General features: G+C 38.5%; 3 protein-coding genes and 1 long non-coding RNA gene across 4 annotated transcripts; 3 read left to right on the forward strand and 1 right to left on the reverse strand.

Annotated features, from left to right (window-relative positions):
* The first annotated feature begins 1650 nt into the window (after positions 1–1650).
* Positions 1651–3469, forward strand: Lwr (ubiquitin conjugating enzyme lesswright). Its single transcript, XM_072020304.1, has 5 exons — positions 1651–1843; positions 1933–2002; positions 2340–2423; positions 2495–2757; positions 2843–3469. The coding sequence occupies exons 2-5, from the start codon at positions 1937–1939 to the stop codon at positions 2907–2909; spliced, it is 480 nt and encodes a 159-aa protein (XP_071876405.1). The 5' UTR covers positions 1651–1843; positions 1933–1936; the 3' UTR covers positions 2910–3469.
* A 415-nt stretch (positions 3470–3884) lies between these two features.
* On the forward strand, positions 3885–5019 carry Vkor (Vitamin-K epoxide reductase). Its single transcript, XM_072020303.1, has 3 exons — positions 3885–4066; positions 4476–4573; positions 4689–5019. The coding sequence occupies exons 1-3, from the start codon at positions 3885–3887 to the stop codon at positions 4910–4912; spliced, it is 504 nt and encodes a 167-aa protein (XP_071876404.1). The 3' UTR covers positions 4913–5019.
* Positions 5020–5142: 123 nt separating this feature from the next.
* Chas (chascon) lies at positions 5143–17764 on the reverse strand. The gene is made up of 12 exons (XM_072020268.1): positions 17535–17764; positions 14089–14277; positions 13898–13934; positions 13306–13475; positions 13049–13228; positions 9806–10021; positions 9267–9513; positions 8713–9066; positions 8396–8601; positions 7142–7394; positions 6604–7066; positions 5143–6172 (listed from the first exon to the last, which is right to left on the reverse strand). Exons 2-12 carry the CDS (start codon positions 14155–14157, stop codon positions 5635–5637), a joined length of 2733 nt encoding a protein of 910 aa, XP_071876369.1. The 5' UTR covers positions 14158–14277; positions 17535–17764; the 3' UTR covers positions 5143–5634.
* Positions 15133–16898, forward strand: LOC139996147 (uncharacterized). Its single transcript, XR_011802147.1, has 2 exons — positions 15133–15487; positions 15586–16898. It is a non-coding gene; the product is annotated as an uncharacterized lncRNA (long non-coding RNA).
* Positions 17765–19244: the final 1480 nt, after the last annotated feature.

A 19244-nucleotide genomic window follows, 5' to 3' on the forward strand; every position in this document is an offset into this window, starting at 1 on the left:
TTATGACTAAATGGCCATACGCATGTTACGTATTTATGTATGTTAAGAAGGAAAAATATTGCTTGTATTTCGTAATACTTACATATTAAATTATGTAAAAACTTTCTACAAATTCTGTAATTATAATGTGTATTAGCACTATTAGATTTTTCGTATAATATCGTGTTCACGATTTACATTAAAATTTAATTTGAATTCGTCATGTTTCCTTTAGAAAAAGCTAGATTTGAGTAAAAGGAAAAAAATTAACGACCTTTATCTCGTTAGTTTAAAACCTTTTAACGTTTTATCAGTGGAGCACATCCTGTTTGAAATGAGCGGGTAAATTGACGAGATACTTTCATCGTCATATTATTCTGATATTCAGGATAAAATTCTCTTTATTTTTTTTCTACCATAAATTTAACGTCGCAGTAAGAATAATATTTGATATTAAGCAGCTTGTTTTTAGATCATATTATGCTATCATAAAGGATAAAATTTAATAGAAAATTCACCGGAGTTATTTATAATGCAGAACCTCTTCTCTACCTATGTTATCTCAATACGAAGAACGAAATTTGATAACCAATTTATCACACTTACAGAGGCGCCATCTAGCGTTGAAAGACCTCCATTCCTCTTATGTTATCCCAATATAAGAAGTAACTTTTGAGGGAAAATTCAGTTTAACTATAAAATCGTATCTTACTTATAACCTCTAATAGCAGTATGCGATCCTAGTAATACAAGTAGAATTTGAGTCGAGTTTCGTAATTATTTTATTTTGAACGGATATATGATATGAAAGCATGTATGTATATATAAGTATAAGCAGAGACGGCACGACACGGAGTAATAAACACGACAAAATTACTGAAATTTAATAATTCTATTTGGTACGGAGATACGATCGATAAACAGAGAATGTTTTTATTAATATTATTATTTCATATCCGTATAAATACAAGATGTATTACGTTAATATACATTGGAAAGATATTTCATTCGAAAAGATTATTAGGAATATTTTTCGACATTTATCACTTAATTGCTATATACAACAAAATAATGTAACGACCTAATAATTTTCTGGATATTCGTGCCTTTTTATCGATTTAATTTGTATATGTACATGCGTGTAATGCTTTGCTTTTTGATTAAGATAAAAGATTAAGAAGAAGAACGTAAAAAGTTTGACGAAACAAAATAAAAAAGCATAAAGTGAAGAACAAATGACTTAAAAATAAATTACGCTACTTTAATCATATATACAAAGTCGAGTATTACGACAAGGACTTACATTTTTCTTGCAAGTGTGTATATACTTAATTTCTTTATTTTTAATATTTTTGTTTTTCTTAAAACTATGATTAAACAATTTGAATAGTTTACAATGTTCGATTTTAAAGATATTGTTCTCTATTAATAATATTAAGAAATTATGCAAAGAAGATAAATATATTAATTCTAAAAATAAATATATTATTTAACATTTATGAGTTAGTGAGGATTTTCTTATTAATAATAACTAAAAACGCATATATATAATTAAAATTAATCAGCCAACCAACGAATTGGACAAATGTACGCGTACTTTGATTGGTTTAGCTCTGCAAGACTTGTCCAAGACACGTGTCCTCTTTTACCAACAGAGGTCCCCGTGTAACAGATGCTGTGTTTGCGAAAAAGAATTCACAGTGAGATCCGAACAACACCGAGGACGGTTGCAAATCCATAGGTTTTCTGAACACGCACCCTAATAGAATCGCTTTCACCCTTGTGTAACTAAGTATTTGATGAAATTTCGGCGCAGAAAGTGCCCAGAATTCAAAGTTGTGGGTTGCTATCGATAAGTATAGTGGTAATTTCACAATTCGTGTTCGCGCACCACGTCTCGATTATATTTCGCGCCGAAATACGTTACGCTAATATAACGTAAAATTGTTGCAGATTAATGTCAGGCATTGCGATTGCTAGGCTCGCCGAAGAGCGAAAAGCATGGAGGAAAGATCATCCTTTTGTAAGATATCCTTCTGATATATTATTTTTTACAACTGCAATCATTAATGTGTATGCTCCTTCTGGACGGTCTGAACATTGAATTATTCGTTTAAACAAAATCGCGTTAGTAAATAAACATCTCTTTATAATATTATTTGTTCGTGAACAACTGTTTCTTATCGAGGTTGAAAATCGTTTTCGATAAAGTAGTTCAACAGTTAAAAATCCTAACCTTACATACAGAAACGCGTGCGTTATTCTGGACGTATATAGTATACATATATATGTGTTGTGGATAAACGTCAATCTTTTTGTATGTAATGTGTTAATTGAGACATAATTTAATTTTTGTATAGGGATTTGTAGCACGACCTGTCAAAAATCAAGATGGGACGCTTAACTTGATGAATTGGGAATGTGCAATACCAGGGAAAAAATCTGTAAGTTGTAACACATAGTATCGGGGTTAACATTCATTTTAATGATATTATTTGAACGTTCAATTTCGTAGACACCATGGGAGGGTGGATTGTACAAATTACGCATGATCTTCAAGGATGACTATCCTTCTAGTCCACCAAAATGTAAATTCGAACCTCCTTTATTTCACCCAAATGTCTACCCTTCTGGAACAGTATGTTTGTCTCTCTTGGACGAAGAAAAAGATTGGAGGCCTGCTATTACAATTAAACAAATTCTCCTTGGTATACAAGATTTATTAAACGAACCAAATGTCAAAGATCCAGCTCAAGCAGAGGCATATACAATATATTGGTATTATATTTATTTTATATAACGTAAGATTCGTGTGTGTGTATGAAATTATGGAAAATGCGAAGTACTTTCTTTTTTATTACAGTCAAAATCGCTTGGAGTATGAAAAACGTGTAAGAGCTCAAGCGAGAGCAATGGCTCCACAGGAATAAAACATTATATTAAGTCTCATTAAATTCAAATATTCCAACTACATAAAGAGGTTATCATATATCTATAAACATATTCTAGTAATCTACATTTCTTATCTTTTTTATAAGTAACACTAGCGTATGATGTAGTTAATTTACAATTATCTGCATTTTTTCCTGTGACAAAATTCCTATATGTTCTCACGTACTCTATAGGCAGTACTAATTAAGACATAGACAAACAAGATACTATCCTACACTGGAAGGATTTTACATATTGTCACGCTAAATTTTTTGTTACCACTTATTTATAAAATCTGGATGGAAGAAGCATTTTTTTTAAGTAAAAAATTTAATTGATAAGGATTAATGACAATTATATTCGTAAGTCTAAAAACTTTGTATGAGATATGTAAAGGAATGAAACAAACGCGACGCAAATTAGAAATATTCGTTCATTCTGCAGGTTATAAGCTGTCAGTATCTCTTAAAAAAAAAGAAAAAAAAAAAAAAAAAAAAAAAATGAATTTAGAATCTTGTAAGGATTGTACAAATCTTAAGAAATAAAGTATTCCAATTGATTCAAATTTTGTTGTTTTCAACCAAAAGTAATCTTAACTGTACAAAAAATCCAATATAATTACATATTCGATTGTATGAATGCGATAATTCGTTGTTTGGATGACTTGACTCGGATCAGATTGTTGCTTTTATCTAAGGATAATTTTGTGGTGGGAGGGAAATTAATCTCATTCGACATTCAGTATACTGAAGAGGATCATCGCCAATCAACGTTCCATATTACATTTCGTTTCACAGTATGATTATCGATCGTCGTATTTGTATTATTTCCTTCCACGAAGAACATTAATTTCTATTCATAGTGCTTAAAAAATTGTCAAGTGTGAATAAATAACTCGATCAGACAATTTTCTTTAAAAATAGTGTATTCAAATTTAATTCAAAATTTTTGTTCGTTATTCATATAATCGTATCATGACTGCAATCAAGAAATCTATACGAAAATTAAACACTGGAATTATCACAACGTGTATCGTAGGTTTTGCTGTTTCTTACTATGCATATTACGTGGAATTAGCAAAGGAAGAAGATGATTTGTACGAAGCAGTGTGCGATATTAGCGAGCATGTTAGTTGCACCAAAGCATTTTCCTCCGAGTGAGTATAGGTTGTTTAGTTTTAAAACATGTATTATACAATTTTGTTGATATAAAACTCATGCGATTTTGTGTACGAAGAAAATCTAGAAAACTTGTCCACAATGTAACTCGTGTTTTAATTGATGCAACTATTTTTTAATATTATAAATAAACGAATCTATTTGCATGTAAACGCATGCATTGTACGTTGTTTTTATATGTTTATTTGTCGGACAGTGTTCTACATAGAAATCAGCCTTCTTTATTCTTGCGCATGCGTTCATATCGAATTTTGAATTAACCTTCTTGCGATACGCAACGAAGATAATTCTTTCTCGTCTACATTTTTCAACTTAAAAATACTTGGTGAATCATCATTCGTTTTTAAAGAGCTGTATATAGCTAATAACTAATTGATTTTATTACAGATATGGGAAAGGTTTTGGAATAATTCCAGAAACATCTCTTTTATATGCGCCGAATTCTATATATGGATTAACGTTTTATCTTTTGGTCGCAATACTAAGTACGTATCGTATTTGCGATTCAATAAATTTTCATCCATTGTAACAATGTCATAACCCTGGGCGGAAAAAAATATCGTTTTTTCTTTTCTAACAACATTTTAATAAATTTTTTAGGTATATCAAATAAGTATGTTACATCAGCCCTTGTCGTAACATTAGGAATCTGTGCGAACCTTGGTACGCTTTACTTGGCTTACATTTTGTACAAATTAAGCAATATTTGTGTAGTTTGTGTTAGTCTGTATGTCGTAAATGCTATTCTTTTAATACTTGCTGTTAAAAAGCAGCGAATACTATATCGAAATAATGGCACAAATAAGAAGAAAAAATCGAAATAAATATGAATCTTTAAAAATCTAATTTTACTAAAATCTTCCGAATATCGTCGCAAAGTCGTTAAGAATGGATTAATCGTGATATTAATACATAGGTATTATTTACTTAATGTCTATATCCTGTGATTTATTAAAAACTTTTCACATTGTATCGAAGGAATCCGTATGTACTACATTTTAATACATTTCATTCGATGATCGTGGAATAAATGCTATAAATGCAACAACAAATCTGGAAAATTGTGATTTCACCTTGTATTAATATGATATAGTAATAAAATATCCCGAAATTGAACGTAACATTCAATCGCATATTCTTAAACACGAATCGCTATCGCTATCGCTATCTCATTCTCCTCCTCTACCAACCTGATATGTAATCTTGGATTGTAATTGAATACGTAAGTGAAAAAAATTAAATAAATCTCGCACGAACTGTGCCGTAATAAGAACCTGTCTGAAAATATCAAAAGAAAACACGCTCTCGTTGATTCATACAAAACGTGTCTATCTCTCGCGATATACATGGACAATATTAATAATATCGCTATACTACACTTTACACTATACAAAAAAAAAAAAAAAAAAAAATCTTAAACAATCATATATGATAATTAATAATCGCATAATAGATTCCACTTCAATTATATCGAAGAAAGCAGTTCGTTACAAAATTATTAAAAAGTTTCCAACTGAACAACTTAAATCGACTTAATGAAAATTATTCAATACTCGTGTCTACTGCTTTTCAACAAATCCCTGTTGCTACGACTGATACTGGCCAAAATGCCGGGACTCTTCAACGGAGGCGTCTCGTCCAATCTATTTAATTGCAAGTTAGATGTGTACGGTATTTTGGGGGGTGCCGTGTCAATGCCGTTTCTGTCAGCTTCGACGTTAAAGCTCTTGCTACGTGACAAGGACGATCTGTAGCTTCGTTCCGGCTTGGCCGGCGGTTGAACGTTGGTCGGTACCGCCACCTTTGGCGACGTAACCGTGTTCTTGATGGAGATATTGATCATGCTTCCGTAGTGACGCGACTGATTCGCCGATGACGGAACGACGGCGTGTGACGTTGCCAATTTGATCGCGTTAGAAACCGGTTGCTGGCGTCTTGCTAGAGTCTGCGACCGTACGTATTGTCCTCCGGTATGCAGGTTCCTCGGCAAGGTTTGAGTGCTCCTAAAATGTTCCTCTCGCTCGTGATCGTTGACTAGCCGACTGGTTGACTTGCTAAACCTGCCAAGTGAACTGGATGCGACGCTGAAACGCGTCGATTCGACAATTGACTGTGGAGCAATCGTTCTCCGAGATGGCTGACGAGCCCATACGAAACTACATAGCGGCATAGAGACATGCTCCCTTTCATGCAGCCTTCACCCAGCATCCGAAGCGATCGACCTTTCGTCGCGAAATATCTTACTTATACGTCTATTCTATTCTATATACATACGTAATTGAACAAGCAACGAAGCACACCGTACTACGGATTCGATCACGCAAATCTCTATCAGCTTACTGAAATGTCTTTCGACGCTCATACGATTACGCCTTTCTTTCGCAGCCAGGCAATACGATACCGCTGCTCTTACTTTTAACGATTAACTTGCAGACATAGCTAACCCATATATGCAACGATTAGCCGTTTTATTTTAGCCGTTTATTCTTTCTTTCTTATAACTTAGTTTAGTTACCTGTACTCGGTTTCAGCGGTAGCTCTACCACGTGGTTTCCCAGATTTTCTCCCATCTCGATATCCTTTTTCGCGGCCGTAGATGCTTCCTCCGAAGGGATCCTCTCCGAGGTAATACCTGTGCAACGGGGGAGTCGATTCGCTGCGTTGCCATTGTTCTTGAACCACTTGGGCGCTAGTTTTCGCTGTTTTCGAGATCTTATTCGAATTATTGTTCACGGTAGCATGGTTCCTAGGTGGTCTTTCAGGAGGCTTCTCCTCCGTATCCCTTTCGTTTATCAGAGGAATGTTTTTGTCGATCACATTGTACTGCATGTAGGTCGGCCCACTGTCGTCGGTCTGAGTCAATTGAGAAATAGAGCTGCCATTAGACCGTTTATTCTTTCTTTCGCTGCTAGCAGAGCGCAATTTTCCTACTAGTTTCCTGAAAGACTCGCCGATCTTATATTTCGAATGTCCCGAACCTTGAACATTTCAAATGTATATAAATATCGTCGTCTTGAAAAAGAACATTCGTTTCAAATGCCTTTGATATTTACTTTTTGCGGGACGAGCAGGAGTCGAAGTGGAAAATTCAGTTGATTTTTTACTGTCGCGTAAATTCAATTCTGGCATGGGCGACGTTGATCGAGATCTCGACGTTGATTTCTTCCAATGATCTCGCTCCACTGCCTGCTCTTGGACATTTCGATTGCGACTTTCCCAGGTTCTTTGTACCACGTGAACTGGGCTGGTAGTGCGACCTGCTATCGAGTCGTTTAAACCGGTTTTTTCTTCGGACTTTGTTATCCACTAAAATTAACAATGTCCTTATAACATATTGCAACTGAATATAATCGATAGACAAACAAAAGATACGGTAGCGGCACTCGACAGTAAACTTTCCAACGGTTTCCGTTTCGTGGCTCGCTACACAAAGAAGACCCTATTCTTCGGATAAGATAATTGTCAGATGTCGATACATACTCGCGGAATATTTTCAGCTAGCCTAAGGACCTGCAATAAATCTTAGGATTTATTTAGTCAAGGTCCTCCAAAGTGACAAACAGTCTTTCTCTTAGCAGTCCCTAAACCTATCACCTCCTACGGAAGATACGAGAAATCTGTTTTTTTCACGCAGGATGCTAGCGATTTTCTTTCAAAGGTAGTTAGCCTCCTTTTCCAACCACCACGACACAAGAATTGGCCAACTAACAACGACGTCCATTTCCCTCGCTTTCCGAACTAAGGCTTTTCTTAACGAATCCGACGATCTCGCATCCTAAGCACAACCCAACATAGTTTTCCTTCGCGGCATCATCGTGGCGGAAAGTCAGTAGTAGTTACATATCGGTCCGAAGCAATCATACGCAGGCAATCATCATCCGAACTTATAGCGCGAATCAAAAACGCATCGACCAGAAGTCGAACTTGTAATCGCGAATCGCGAACCGCTAATTTAATAACCGCGAGTCCTACGTTAAGTGTACACCTCGAATATATTATAATAAATTTCTTTTGTTAAGTATACTCGAGCGTTTCTTCCTCTCGCTATCACGATCCATCACCTCAAATTGGTGAGCCCGACGCGATCGACAGCAAAATACCACCACTCGACACTAACTAGCGTCGGACGACGGTAGCTCAGTGATTAGCGCCTCGGGTTGCGAACGTTCGGAACCCGGGTTGAAATCCCGGCGCCTGTAGTCCGATTTTTCTTATACACGATACATAAACAGCGACGTTCTACACCAGCAACAACAGCACTATATCACGACGACTACTATTGCACCTCAGATATAAAAGATACATACCTGTTCTTTCGACCTTCGTCGAACAGGTGGAGATGGTGGAGTACGTGGTCGATCAAACGATTCTTGGTGTTCGCGACGAAGAACAGATTCGTAAGTTTTTGAGTACGTCGATTCACCTTGGTTCCTTGAGTGATCCTGAGCATATCCGTTTGTATGAACTGCTTCGACGTATTGCGGAGAACTTGTCCTTGCTTGACTTTGTCTCTCTAGATGATATACATAAACGTTTAATAATGCCGAGGTATGTTACAAATTATATAAAATATCGCAAAATTGTAAATGATTCCCCGACGAGATATATTTTTATCCTGTAATACCTTTCCCCTGATATCTCTCAGACCACTCGCTTATCCCGTGAAAATATCCCGAAGGTGACGCTGAATCACGACCAGTACTGCGTCGTTGATGTCGATTAGAGTTCACATTCTGATAATCCCGTTCCTTAGGAGCACAAGACTTCATAGTAATGTTAATGTAACTGGTATTCGCGCTAGTTGGAAGAGGAGAGTCATCGGCATCGATGGATCCATGAGAAGAACGCGACTCGCTACCAAAATGGCTCTCCAACCATTTAGACGTTTCAAATTTTCTCGCTTCATCTTCCTCTTCAAAATCCAGTGGTTTCTTTGTTAAAACATCCTTCCGCGTTGGAAAGCTCTCTCCGGGAAAGCCTGTAATAACGATCGTTGAATTTCTATCGTTTATAAGTAAGTGCATCTTTAAAAGTAAAGTCCATCTCGAAAAGATTAATGGGCCGATTCTCACGGCATGTTAGCGCACATTAACGATAGTTAAATGGCAGAAAATTTTGTAAAGGGCATTTTTTGAACTCGATGCAAATTTATATAAAATTAGAAAAGAAAAGAAGTACCAGAATGTTTATGGAAACGAGTAGTTCGCATGGCTGTAGGCGATGACGTCCAATCTCCGATTCGTTCTCCCTCGGTGGTCTCTGCGACGTAGCGCATTTCACGGGCGACCCTCTCGCCACCCGAGATATAGTCGACCACGTCCTCGTCCCTCTTTTTAACGAACCTATGCGAGCTTTCCTTTTTTTTCTCCGACGCGTCGTCACCATTTACGTCGCTTCCGTCATCGGGAACCTCGTTGTCTTTAATCTACGATTAACATCAATATCGATTATAATTATTATATAATTCAATCATCGTAACTTGTGATTGACAAAGTTTAGGAAAAAATCAAAGAACAACAGGAAAATGTTAGTAATACGAAATTGATTGATAATATTGATTGATAATTTAAAAACTCGTGTAAGAAACGGATGTAACGAATGTAACTGGAGGGTCGGGTGCTCTTCCATCGTACTCTTCGATTATAAAACCATCGAAGATCACAGAAAAAAAAAAAAGCACGATAGCTAGGAACAAGAGAATATTCGAAGAAACAAACCTCCTCATGCTCAACCGTTCGTTTCCTCTCGGTAACGATCAATCCATCGGCCTTAAGCTCCTTCTTTTCCAAGGTTTTCTCAGTGTCGATCACCTTGTTCGACTTGGTCGTGTGCTGAACGACCCTGGGACCCGTTTGAGACGCCAACTGCTTGGAAGATTCGGCAAGGGCCACTCTCAGATCGCCCCGGTTACTTCTTACAGCCTTCTGGTACGCCTGAAACCAGACGAGTCACCGTTTAGCCAGTTAGGTCCGGCCAGTTATTATCCGCTGGAAATCACCTCGCGTTCCGAAATCTCGTCCGCGATAAACCGGATCGTCCGGCTCTCGCACGCGGTCCCTTCGCGAACAAGTGGAAAGAAAGGTGTTTCTAACAGCGAAGGTCACAACACTCGACATCCACGACAATAAATGTAAAGCTACGATCTTGGATCAAATCGAGAAGAAATATATATCAACGTAAAATTTAATCGCTCTTAGGTTCACTAATCGGCCACGGATATCGCTACACCAATTCGTTGTATTTCTTGAAATACTTGAAATACTTCGCTTCATTTTATAACAAAATAGTTAGAAATTAAAAGCAGTGACAAGTGTTCAATTTGTATCGAATATCAGCGAATGCCCCAGTACTTCCATATGACCTGAATGACTAAATATAAAGTTCTGATACAGAGAATTATGTTATGAAAGATGATATTCAAAATAAGAAAGAAAATATTTTAAATATAGATATTACGCAACGAGAGAAACTCGTTTGTTGGTGAAGATATTCGCAACGTTCGAAGGTTGCCATCGATTTAAGCAAAGCAAACAGAATGGCCTGCATTGGTCGAGGTCATTAAAGGTCATTTAAGTAATTAATGTTTTACATATGGAATAGGCTGTTTTTAAGCTCGACGCTTAACCGACATTTATCGCTCGAAAAGCTCTAATTGAAATTAAATGTACGTGATTAACATAGATCGTCGAGTTTATTTTTTGACAGAAATTACACGAATTCAGTTTACACGCGGATCACCTGACGACTCATAAGGATGTCCTTTATCTTTCATATCCAAATAAAGAAGAAGAAAAAAGAAAAAAAAAAAAAAGAGAAAAAGAAAGGCTAAAACAACCTTCGCGCGTTCCACACGCTTATAATAATAAGTATTTATCATAAGAAAGTTATCCTCGTTTTACAACATTTTTATTGAAACGCCTGAAACTTCATGAGGTATCTTTCTATGTTAGAAATAATTAAAAATAAGTGAGAAAAAGATAACCTGTAGTAGTCCCTTGAAATACGATTAGTGTCCTATACGATCCATTTTATAGACACGAATTACCGTTTGTACCACTGTAACACCCAAACGACACCAAACATTTAACAGTTTTAGAAAATACCGGCGAAAGATCCACAAGGAATCATATCTGATCTCGGGTGTTGGTCATCGTATCGGCGCTCTGTCAAAGAAGAAGATAGGGGGATTATCACCGTGTAGAATCACGTAATATCCTGTAATCGCCGGTAAACGGATCAGAAGAAGGAAAGTAATCTGTGAAACGTATGTCGGTCGCGACCAGATAGGAACGTCGAAGATAGTCGAGCACGGAACAGCTGCTGTGACTGCGATCGTGGCATCTCGGCTCGTTCGTCGCCATTCGGTGAAGGGAGAGCAAAGTCGAGGAGAGATCATCGACTTCCACTTCTCGATGAGTCGTGCCTCTTTGTCGCTCTTTCTCCTGTGACCTCTCCTTCCTTGCTTCTCCTTTCTCTTCCTCTCTGCTTCTTCACCCTAGGTATCCCTACTTCGCGTATCAGCCGATACAGCCGATCGGCCTCTCTTTCCTTTCGTTCTTCTTCATCCAGAACAATTCGACCTCTTCGTTTCTGAATCGTTCATGCGCGAACGCGAATACCTGTTGCCTGGCTTTTGCAACGCAGAAGTCAGTCCCCACCAACGAGAGATATTTCCTCTTCTATCGTAACCGCTAGTAACCGGTAAGCCTCGTTGCACGCTCCATCGACTCTAGAGACGATCTCACACTTTCGTCCTAAAGTTCCAACTAGCTTCCATCTTCTTCTCGTGCTGTTCTTTCAAGCTCGCCGCCTTTTAACCATGTTTCCAGTTTTTCATTTTCAAGCGTCAGTACCGTCTCCGTAGAAAAACAATATGCTTTACCTATTATCGATTCGTGTGATTATTTGCACGTTCGTTGAAATTCCACGAGGAAAAGGTTCATCGATCTACTCGATTTGTTAGATAGATCACGATACATTACATAGATTTACGATAAGCAACGTGACAAATACGATTGGCTACACGATACACCTGTTGCACGCCTTCTCTCGATGCACAGCCGCTGCCTTCCGTGTTCGTCTCGTTCCGTTCAGGCTTCATTAATCATCCGCCGACAAGCGTTCACGGATGCCTTTTGACGATGTTTGACAGACCGCCGGAAAGATTACAAATTTCTGGCTTTGTCGATCGCTAGAGGGATTCGCTCTTGAGCGAAGGGTAACGTGGACATTGTTGCGAATAATCGTACGCAAGTGTTAACAAAGGTGTGAAATGAAAATATACAAAGGAATTAGAATCGATACTTACAGAGCATTTGCACGGTATACGAACGAACGTGCGAAGAGAAAAAGAGGATACAACCAGTCTAAGTGTATGTGTATACTTTAAGATAAAGAGTTAGCATTGTCAAATTCAACAAGCTATGAGAAACCTCAGACTTACATGATCTTACTGTATATTTCATTTGAAAAGTGTCCGCGTGTACACGCCTAATCTTCGCATCTCTGTTTGTTTCGTTCGTCACCCGTAAAATTTCTCAATTATGATGTTAAGCAGCACTTCGAATACATTTCTCCTCTCCAGGAGAAAGCTTGTACGGTACACTTTAAAGAAATCGTCATTCGCAAATTTACTAGACCAAATAGAAACGAACGCGTCCCCGGAGTTCCATAATGTACCGTTTTGTCCACGTTGGCCTTGGCCAAGTCAGAAATCGGTGTACTGGATAAATTGGGAACTCGAAATTTTTCCAGACCGGGAAAGGAAGTTGATGAAAAGAGGGCACCGTATTTGTGTTTCACGGGTACCTACCGTAGCGGATACACGTGGGACGAGCCTCGACGAGAGGCGAGCTGACCTTTACGCGGCAAGAAAGAGAAAGAACGTGTACTATACACCAGCGTATCGCGGCACGCGCAGGTGGAATTCAGATGTGGGTGTGTCGCATCGATATATGTACCTCGTCCGAGATATCTCCCAGTTGTTGACGATCTTCTGTCTCCAGCCTCTCCTCGATTTCCTCGCGACTCCTCACTACCGTCTCGTTTAATTCCTTCTGGACGATGCTACCGGCGTCGGCAGAGTTTCTTCCACCTGTTGGCCATTCAACTTCGTGTGGTTGATCACCGGTTGTTCGTCTCTGAAAAGAAAGATCGGTAAAACGGCAGTAATACGAAGGTTTTATTATTATATTTCGGTTATTCGAAATAGCCTTACTTCTTGCGTGGTATGCTCCTGTTGCTCGACGTCTTCGGTAGTATTCGTGGTAACCAGAGGTCCTGAATCGACCACGATCTCGCCATCCTCGAGTACAACCTGTCGCTTCACTCTCGTCTCGATCTGCCTGGTGGTCGTTATTTCTTTTTTCTTTCGAGTCTCCCATTCCTCTGAAAGCGGAAGCGAGTACTCTTACCACTTGGACTATACAATGCCGGCGTTATTGCGAAAAGCCAATCTTTCTAACTGAACGAATAAGAATAGGAGGCGGAGAAAGAGAGAGAGAGAGAGAGAGAGAGAGAGAGAAGGGAGGTAAAAGAAAAAAAAAGAGAAAAGACGAAGAAGAGCTGAGAAGGAGAGAGGCAAAGTGGTGCGAGTAGACGTCGATGATCGCAGTGATCCGTTTGTGCGACGTCGAACAAGAATAAGAGGAACTTGGCCGATGTTAATACGCTTCACGGTAAATGTTTGCCAGACCTCGGTTCGCGCGCGACACGCCTTCCTTCTTATCTTGTATCTAGTTATTTGAATCACGACTCGAACGTCCGCATCACGAACAAACAATGCATGACAATCACGTTCGAGGAATTACCTTCTTTGACCAAAGCCACGGAATTCTCAGGGTCGATCTGAAAAGTAAAAAAAGTAGCCGCGTGGTTAAACTCGTTTCTCCGACTGTACATGTAAAGGGTCGTAGCAATATCTGTTCGTCTGACTGTGAGCACAGGAATAAATGATTTATACCTTTATAAGGTAGGTACAAAGACGAGAAGATCTACTCACGAGAATCGGTGGAACGCTCGCTGACGGTGGACGAGCCTCGTATCGCCGTGTTGAAATCACCTCCATCATTCGATCATGCCTGCTGGTGAATCCTAGTGCTGTTAGAGGCTGTCGTGACAGGAAGCGAAATTATTGGTTCACGGATTCCTCCAACAAAAGTCTGTCTTCTTATCCGATTACTTGACTTTTCTGGAATAATCCAATATAAGAATATGCATATTTCTCTTCCACGGATCATAAATTCATTAAATTACACGAGTTTGTACAGAAGAGATTAGGTGAAAAGAGAAATTATTGTAGTATGGAGGAAACACCGTTGGGGAAAATCCGGGGAATTATAGGTAGAAAGCAATAAAAGTGCTGACAGGCAGGGAATGATGGGGAATCCTGACGGACCAGATGCTCGTGGCCCTTTAGGATATTGGGTAATTAAGAAAGACGTATATGACCATCTTGGGACGATAGCTGTAAAATCCGTGTACATTGTAATAGTACCGAAAACTCTGCTATCAAAAGGATGTCTTGGTGAAGAGAGTGGTCAATAGTCAATATTCAACAGTAAATAGTAAATAGTAAATAGTAAATAGTAAATAGTCAATAGACAATAGTTGGAGTTGCAACTAGTAGGAATTGCGAGGAAGCTGCGAATAATTGCAGGTTAATCGTTACTCGTGAATTGTGAGTTGTAAGTTGTAAGTTGAGTTGTGAACTACCAATTTAGTTGTTCTAATTAAATAGTTATAGTTTTCTGTTTCAGTCACAATAAATAAATAAATCTATATAATAAATAAAGATCACTATGATCCTGATCTCTATATTACGTATAAGATTTTCTTATGGATTCTTGAACCTTGATACATGAATATGTATAATAATTTGTTTAATATTTAGTAGCGTCGATCCCTCTATTAACGTTCGCTCATAGTTTTCCCTTCAATTCGCTTTTCCTCTGAACTTCTCGTACAAAAAGTACATATATTTATTGAAAAATAGAATAGAACAATGAAATAGTTGAAACGAGCTGCAATTTGCCAGTCTCGGGAATCATTGGGGCAATCAGGATGTAAGAAACAACGGGGTCATCTCGATCTGATCGAAGTCATCGAAGATGCAGCCTATTTAACGCTTCTAGCGTAATCGTGACCACGTATGTCTAGTAAGCGTGTATATGTGTATAGGCGGGGCATAATAATTCATCAGGACGCTCTTTCTGCATGGAAGTCGAAGGCCGCTGTGGCGCGCGGGTCTGTGGTCGCGACCACCTCGATATGGGCTGCGATACGATATCGAGATGGTTAAAAGACACGCGTGTGCCACGTACGACCAGTTTCCGACGACAGTGGCGTATTTCTTGTATCGTTTAACCCTTTGCCCCAACAACGTACTAACGAAGATATAGGTAAATATATGCCTATTACAAAATTAGAATCTTCAGAGAAATTCCGTAAATTATTCAAAATATATTGAAAATATACTTGTCGAATTTGTTTTGTTAAGTTGCAGGTGATTTAAGAAATAAAAGCAGATGACGAATTGCAATTCGGATGCTCGATTCTAACTCGTGCAATTCTCCGTATAACTATCTAAAATACGATCGATATAATATTATCGGCGATGAATACCGAAATCATTCATTATATTAATAGAATTATAATTAATGGAGGAAGATTGAACGAAAGCATCGGCCTACGCCATTGAACACTTGCGTCCTTGCGGTTGGAATTACGCACGAGCTCTCCCTGTCCTGGCTGGAACAGGTACGTAAGTATCACGATTTTTTTTCTCCTAGAATCTAGGCTTATAATGTGCCGTCTTAAAGCAAATGACGGCTACCAGAGAAAATAATCGTCGGCCACTTCGAACCGGCACGCATCGACGTTCCGGTCAGCGATAATTAATGTACTTTACAAAGTAGTGAGAAAGAGAGAGAGAGAGAGAGAGAGAACGAAAAGAGATCTCGTAAATGAAGAGACGACGTCGATCGAGACTAAGTAAAAAAGCAGGAGCGATTCGTATTGACATCACGCACCAACGACGATTCTATATACGACCGTGTCGGCCTTTTCTCATTGGATATGCACGTGACGTCAGGCATGTGTCACACTGGTGTGCGGCTGAACAAGTGAAAACTGTCCATCGCGGAGGACGTTTTTCTGCTCTATTGTCACAGCGAACGGAACCAAGTTTCTCGACTTCCATCATGGATGAAGATACTAGTTAATAATATTTTTTAAATATTATTCCAATATCGTTTCTCTTTTACATCCTTTCAAGTGGGACAACTCCGAACTACGTGAACCACGAACCTTCTGAAATTATAATAGCTTTTATCGAAGATCTTTCTCTATCTGTTTTACTAAATTTTTAAGCGAACAATTGGAGATGTCATAATGAGAGTCGAAAGCACAACGGTACACGACGATACAAATGGTAGAAGATCGTGAATTTTAAATTACGTGGATCGTAAATCGAGCAGCGAACGCGATTGTTCGGTGATTGCGTTTAAATCACCGTTCGACGTGTCGCCGGTGATTTAAATGCGTGGCCGAAGAACGAAAAGCGGCGGATAAATAGAACGATTGGAGAACAGGTGGACACTCGTGGGTGGTATGCCTGTAATGCGATGAACACGTGACCTCGACAAGGACGTCGCCATTTTGAGGAAAAATAAGCGCGGCAAGTTTATACGTGACATCTCTCGTATCTCTCAATCGTCCAATTTTCTTCTAAAAAGAAAAAAAAACTATCACTTGTATTGTACATTGTGTAAAAGTTATAAAAGAAAAATAAACGTATTGCTTAAATCAAAATATACTGTTGCAATTCATTTAACCGTAAATAACTTTAATCCAAACGAATAAGCGGTGGAGTAGAGAATTAAATAACTCGATGCGTTTAGAATTTCAAGGAAGAGAATATCTGACCGCTCTTCCGCGAAGTTGAAAAAAGAAAATAAATCGCATTTCTGCTTTCGCGTTAACCGTACTCAAACCGTGACAACTAATCATTGACCAAATCTCGTTATGAAATTAATTCAATCTAACGATCGTATAAAACTGTCGGTTCTAAACATCGGTAATCTAATTGCGAATTAACATGCGAGTGTAAACAAAATCGAATAACGTCGATCTGGTATGGAGAACACGTAATGAGAGGAAAAGGGAGGCGTAGACTAGAAACGTGTCTTTACAGCCGATGCACTGGGAAGATTCCCATCGGTACTCGTGCACGGCAAATTACGTAAGAAGCTGACAATGCTAGTCTCGTAACATCCTCGAGCAAAAAGCGATTCGATGGAGCGGCCAGCCTTCTCTAAGAAAGTACACGCGTTTCAGAATTGCGGCAAGCAACGCGAGAGAATAACGTAGAATAAGATTCGTTTGAATTTAGCGAAGAGCAAGAGTCAGCGGGTGAAAAAGGAAAAAAAGAGCGGTGTTTACATTCACCTGATTCCTATCGATACTCCAATGACCGCTGCTTTTAAAACCGTAGATAGATGGATCAAGCGTAACAATTCTTCGATATCTTGTTCTTTCGATTATAAGTACGAATGCACACGTGACAAGAAGAAGAGAAGTCGTTTAAATCGTCGTTGAACGTCGTCGTCAAGTGACGAGTAAAATGCCACAGCGTGGATAATCGAAAAACGAACGACAAACCAAATTCCCGCGCATGCTGCCGTGGCCAGCGTTCACGATACTGTTCGTCCGTAGAGCGCTTTCTGACGGATCTCCCAGCCGCGGAGTGCTTCCAGTGGGAGACGAAGATCGCCGGAGCAGCACGAAGCACACCCGAACTATCGGTACCGATCGGATCGAGTTGAATCCAATCTGGGGCCAGTAGCCTGTTCCATAGACAAATCGATTGTCCGAATTGATATACCATTACCAAGTTTTGTTTAAAGAAATGGGAAACGATACAAAGTATGAAGAGATATTCGGAAATGTCAAGTTGAAATCTACTTTTTTAATTTACTAATGAACTGTAACGAATCTGTTAATCGATATATTTTTCTAGGCGTGTATCTTAAAAATTATAGGCAAGTATTTATATTTCTAATTTCTTTATCGTAGTAATGAACTATTCCTGTAACGAAACTAATCGTCGCGAAACATGTTAAAAGTAAATTCTGAATAGAACAAGAAGGAGATAGCTTGACTGTATATGGCTAAAGGATCCCTTTGTCGGAGCAAGGACAAAGATCGAATCAGGGACAATACCTGTAAGGGATATTGTAACGAGAGACAAGGACATCCGCGTTTCGACAAAATCGGTCAGCGGGTCACAGATAATTCTCCATGAAGTCTGTAAAACTGACTATAAGAAATCTATCACAGTATCATAAATGTATTCTATTTAGTAATTATCTAACTAAGAGCAATATTATATAACGAAATAATACATAAATAATCCCAATGACTGTATTTCTTTAAGATTTGAACAAAGTACAACTTCCAGTTCAACCTCTGATCAATAATAAATATTAATGGAATAATTGGCATGTACGACATTAATATGTAACACTAGCTTCCAACAATCAACAGAATGTTATGAGATTTTAATTACAAACAAATTGCTGATTTAAATATGAAATTCTCTATTAGACGATCTTTTTTAATCTACGAATATGTAACCGAGATGACTCTCGGTCATTTAAAATTTAACGTCGATTAAGCTGAACAAATTGAAAGGAAAATATAACGTTCCTCCTACACGGGTTATCGAAAAATATATCTGAACAGAAACGCCAAATACATTTTCAGAAGCCTATTCTTAGCACCGGGGGTTAATATGCAAATGCAACGTTCCAAGTGAATACCTTATATTGCGTGCGCGTAAAGTGATTCATCCGTGAACATAATCAAAATATTGTATCTTAATATCTGTGTTCGCGCCTACTTCGTCCGATACCAAAAATGGTTGCTTAACGAAATAATGGAAAGGGAAGAGAACAATATTTACATGTTCCACGAATGTGAAAATGTTGATCGATTCTCCTTCGATGTACTTAAGTAACACTTTCGTCATCGTAGACCAGTTGCGAGAGTGTCGCTATTATAATTATCGTTAACGTTGCCGTCGATCGTTATACCATGACTCAATACCGCATTGATGCGCTCTGTTTACACTCAACAGTGAAACCGTAATAGGTACTA

Source organism: Bombus fervidus, chromosome 17 (genome assembly GCF_041682495.2).
Source record: "Bombus fervidus isolate BK054 chromosome 17, iyBomFerv1, whole genome shotgun sequence".
NCBI lineage: Eukaryota > Metazoa > Arthropoda > Insecta > Hymenoptera > Apidae > Bombus > Bombus fervidus.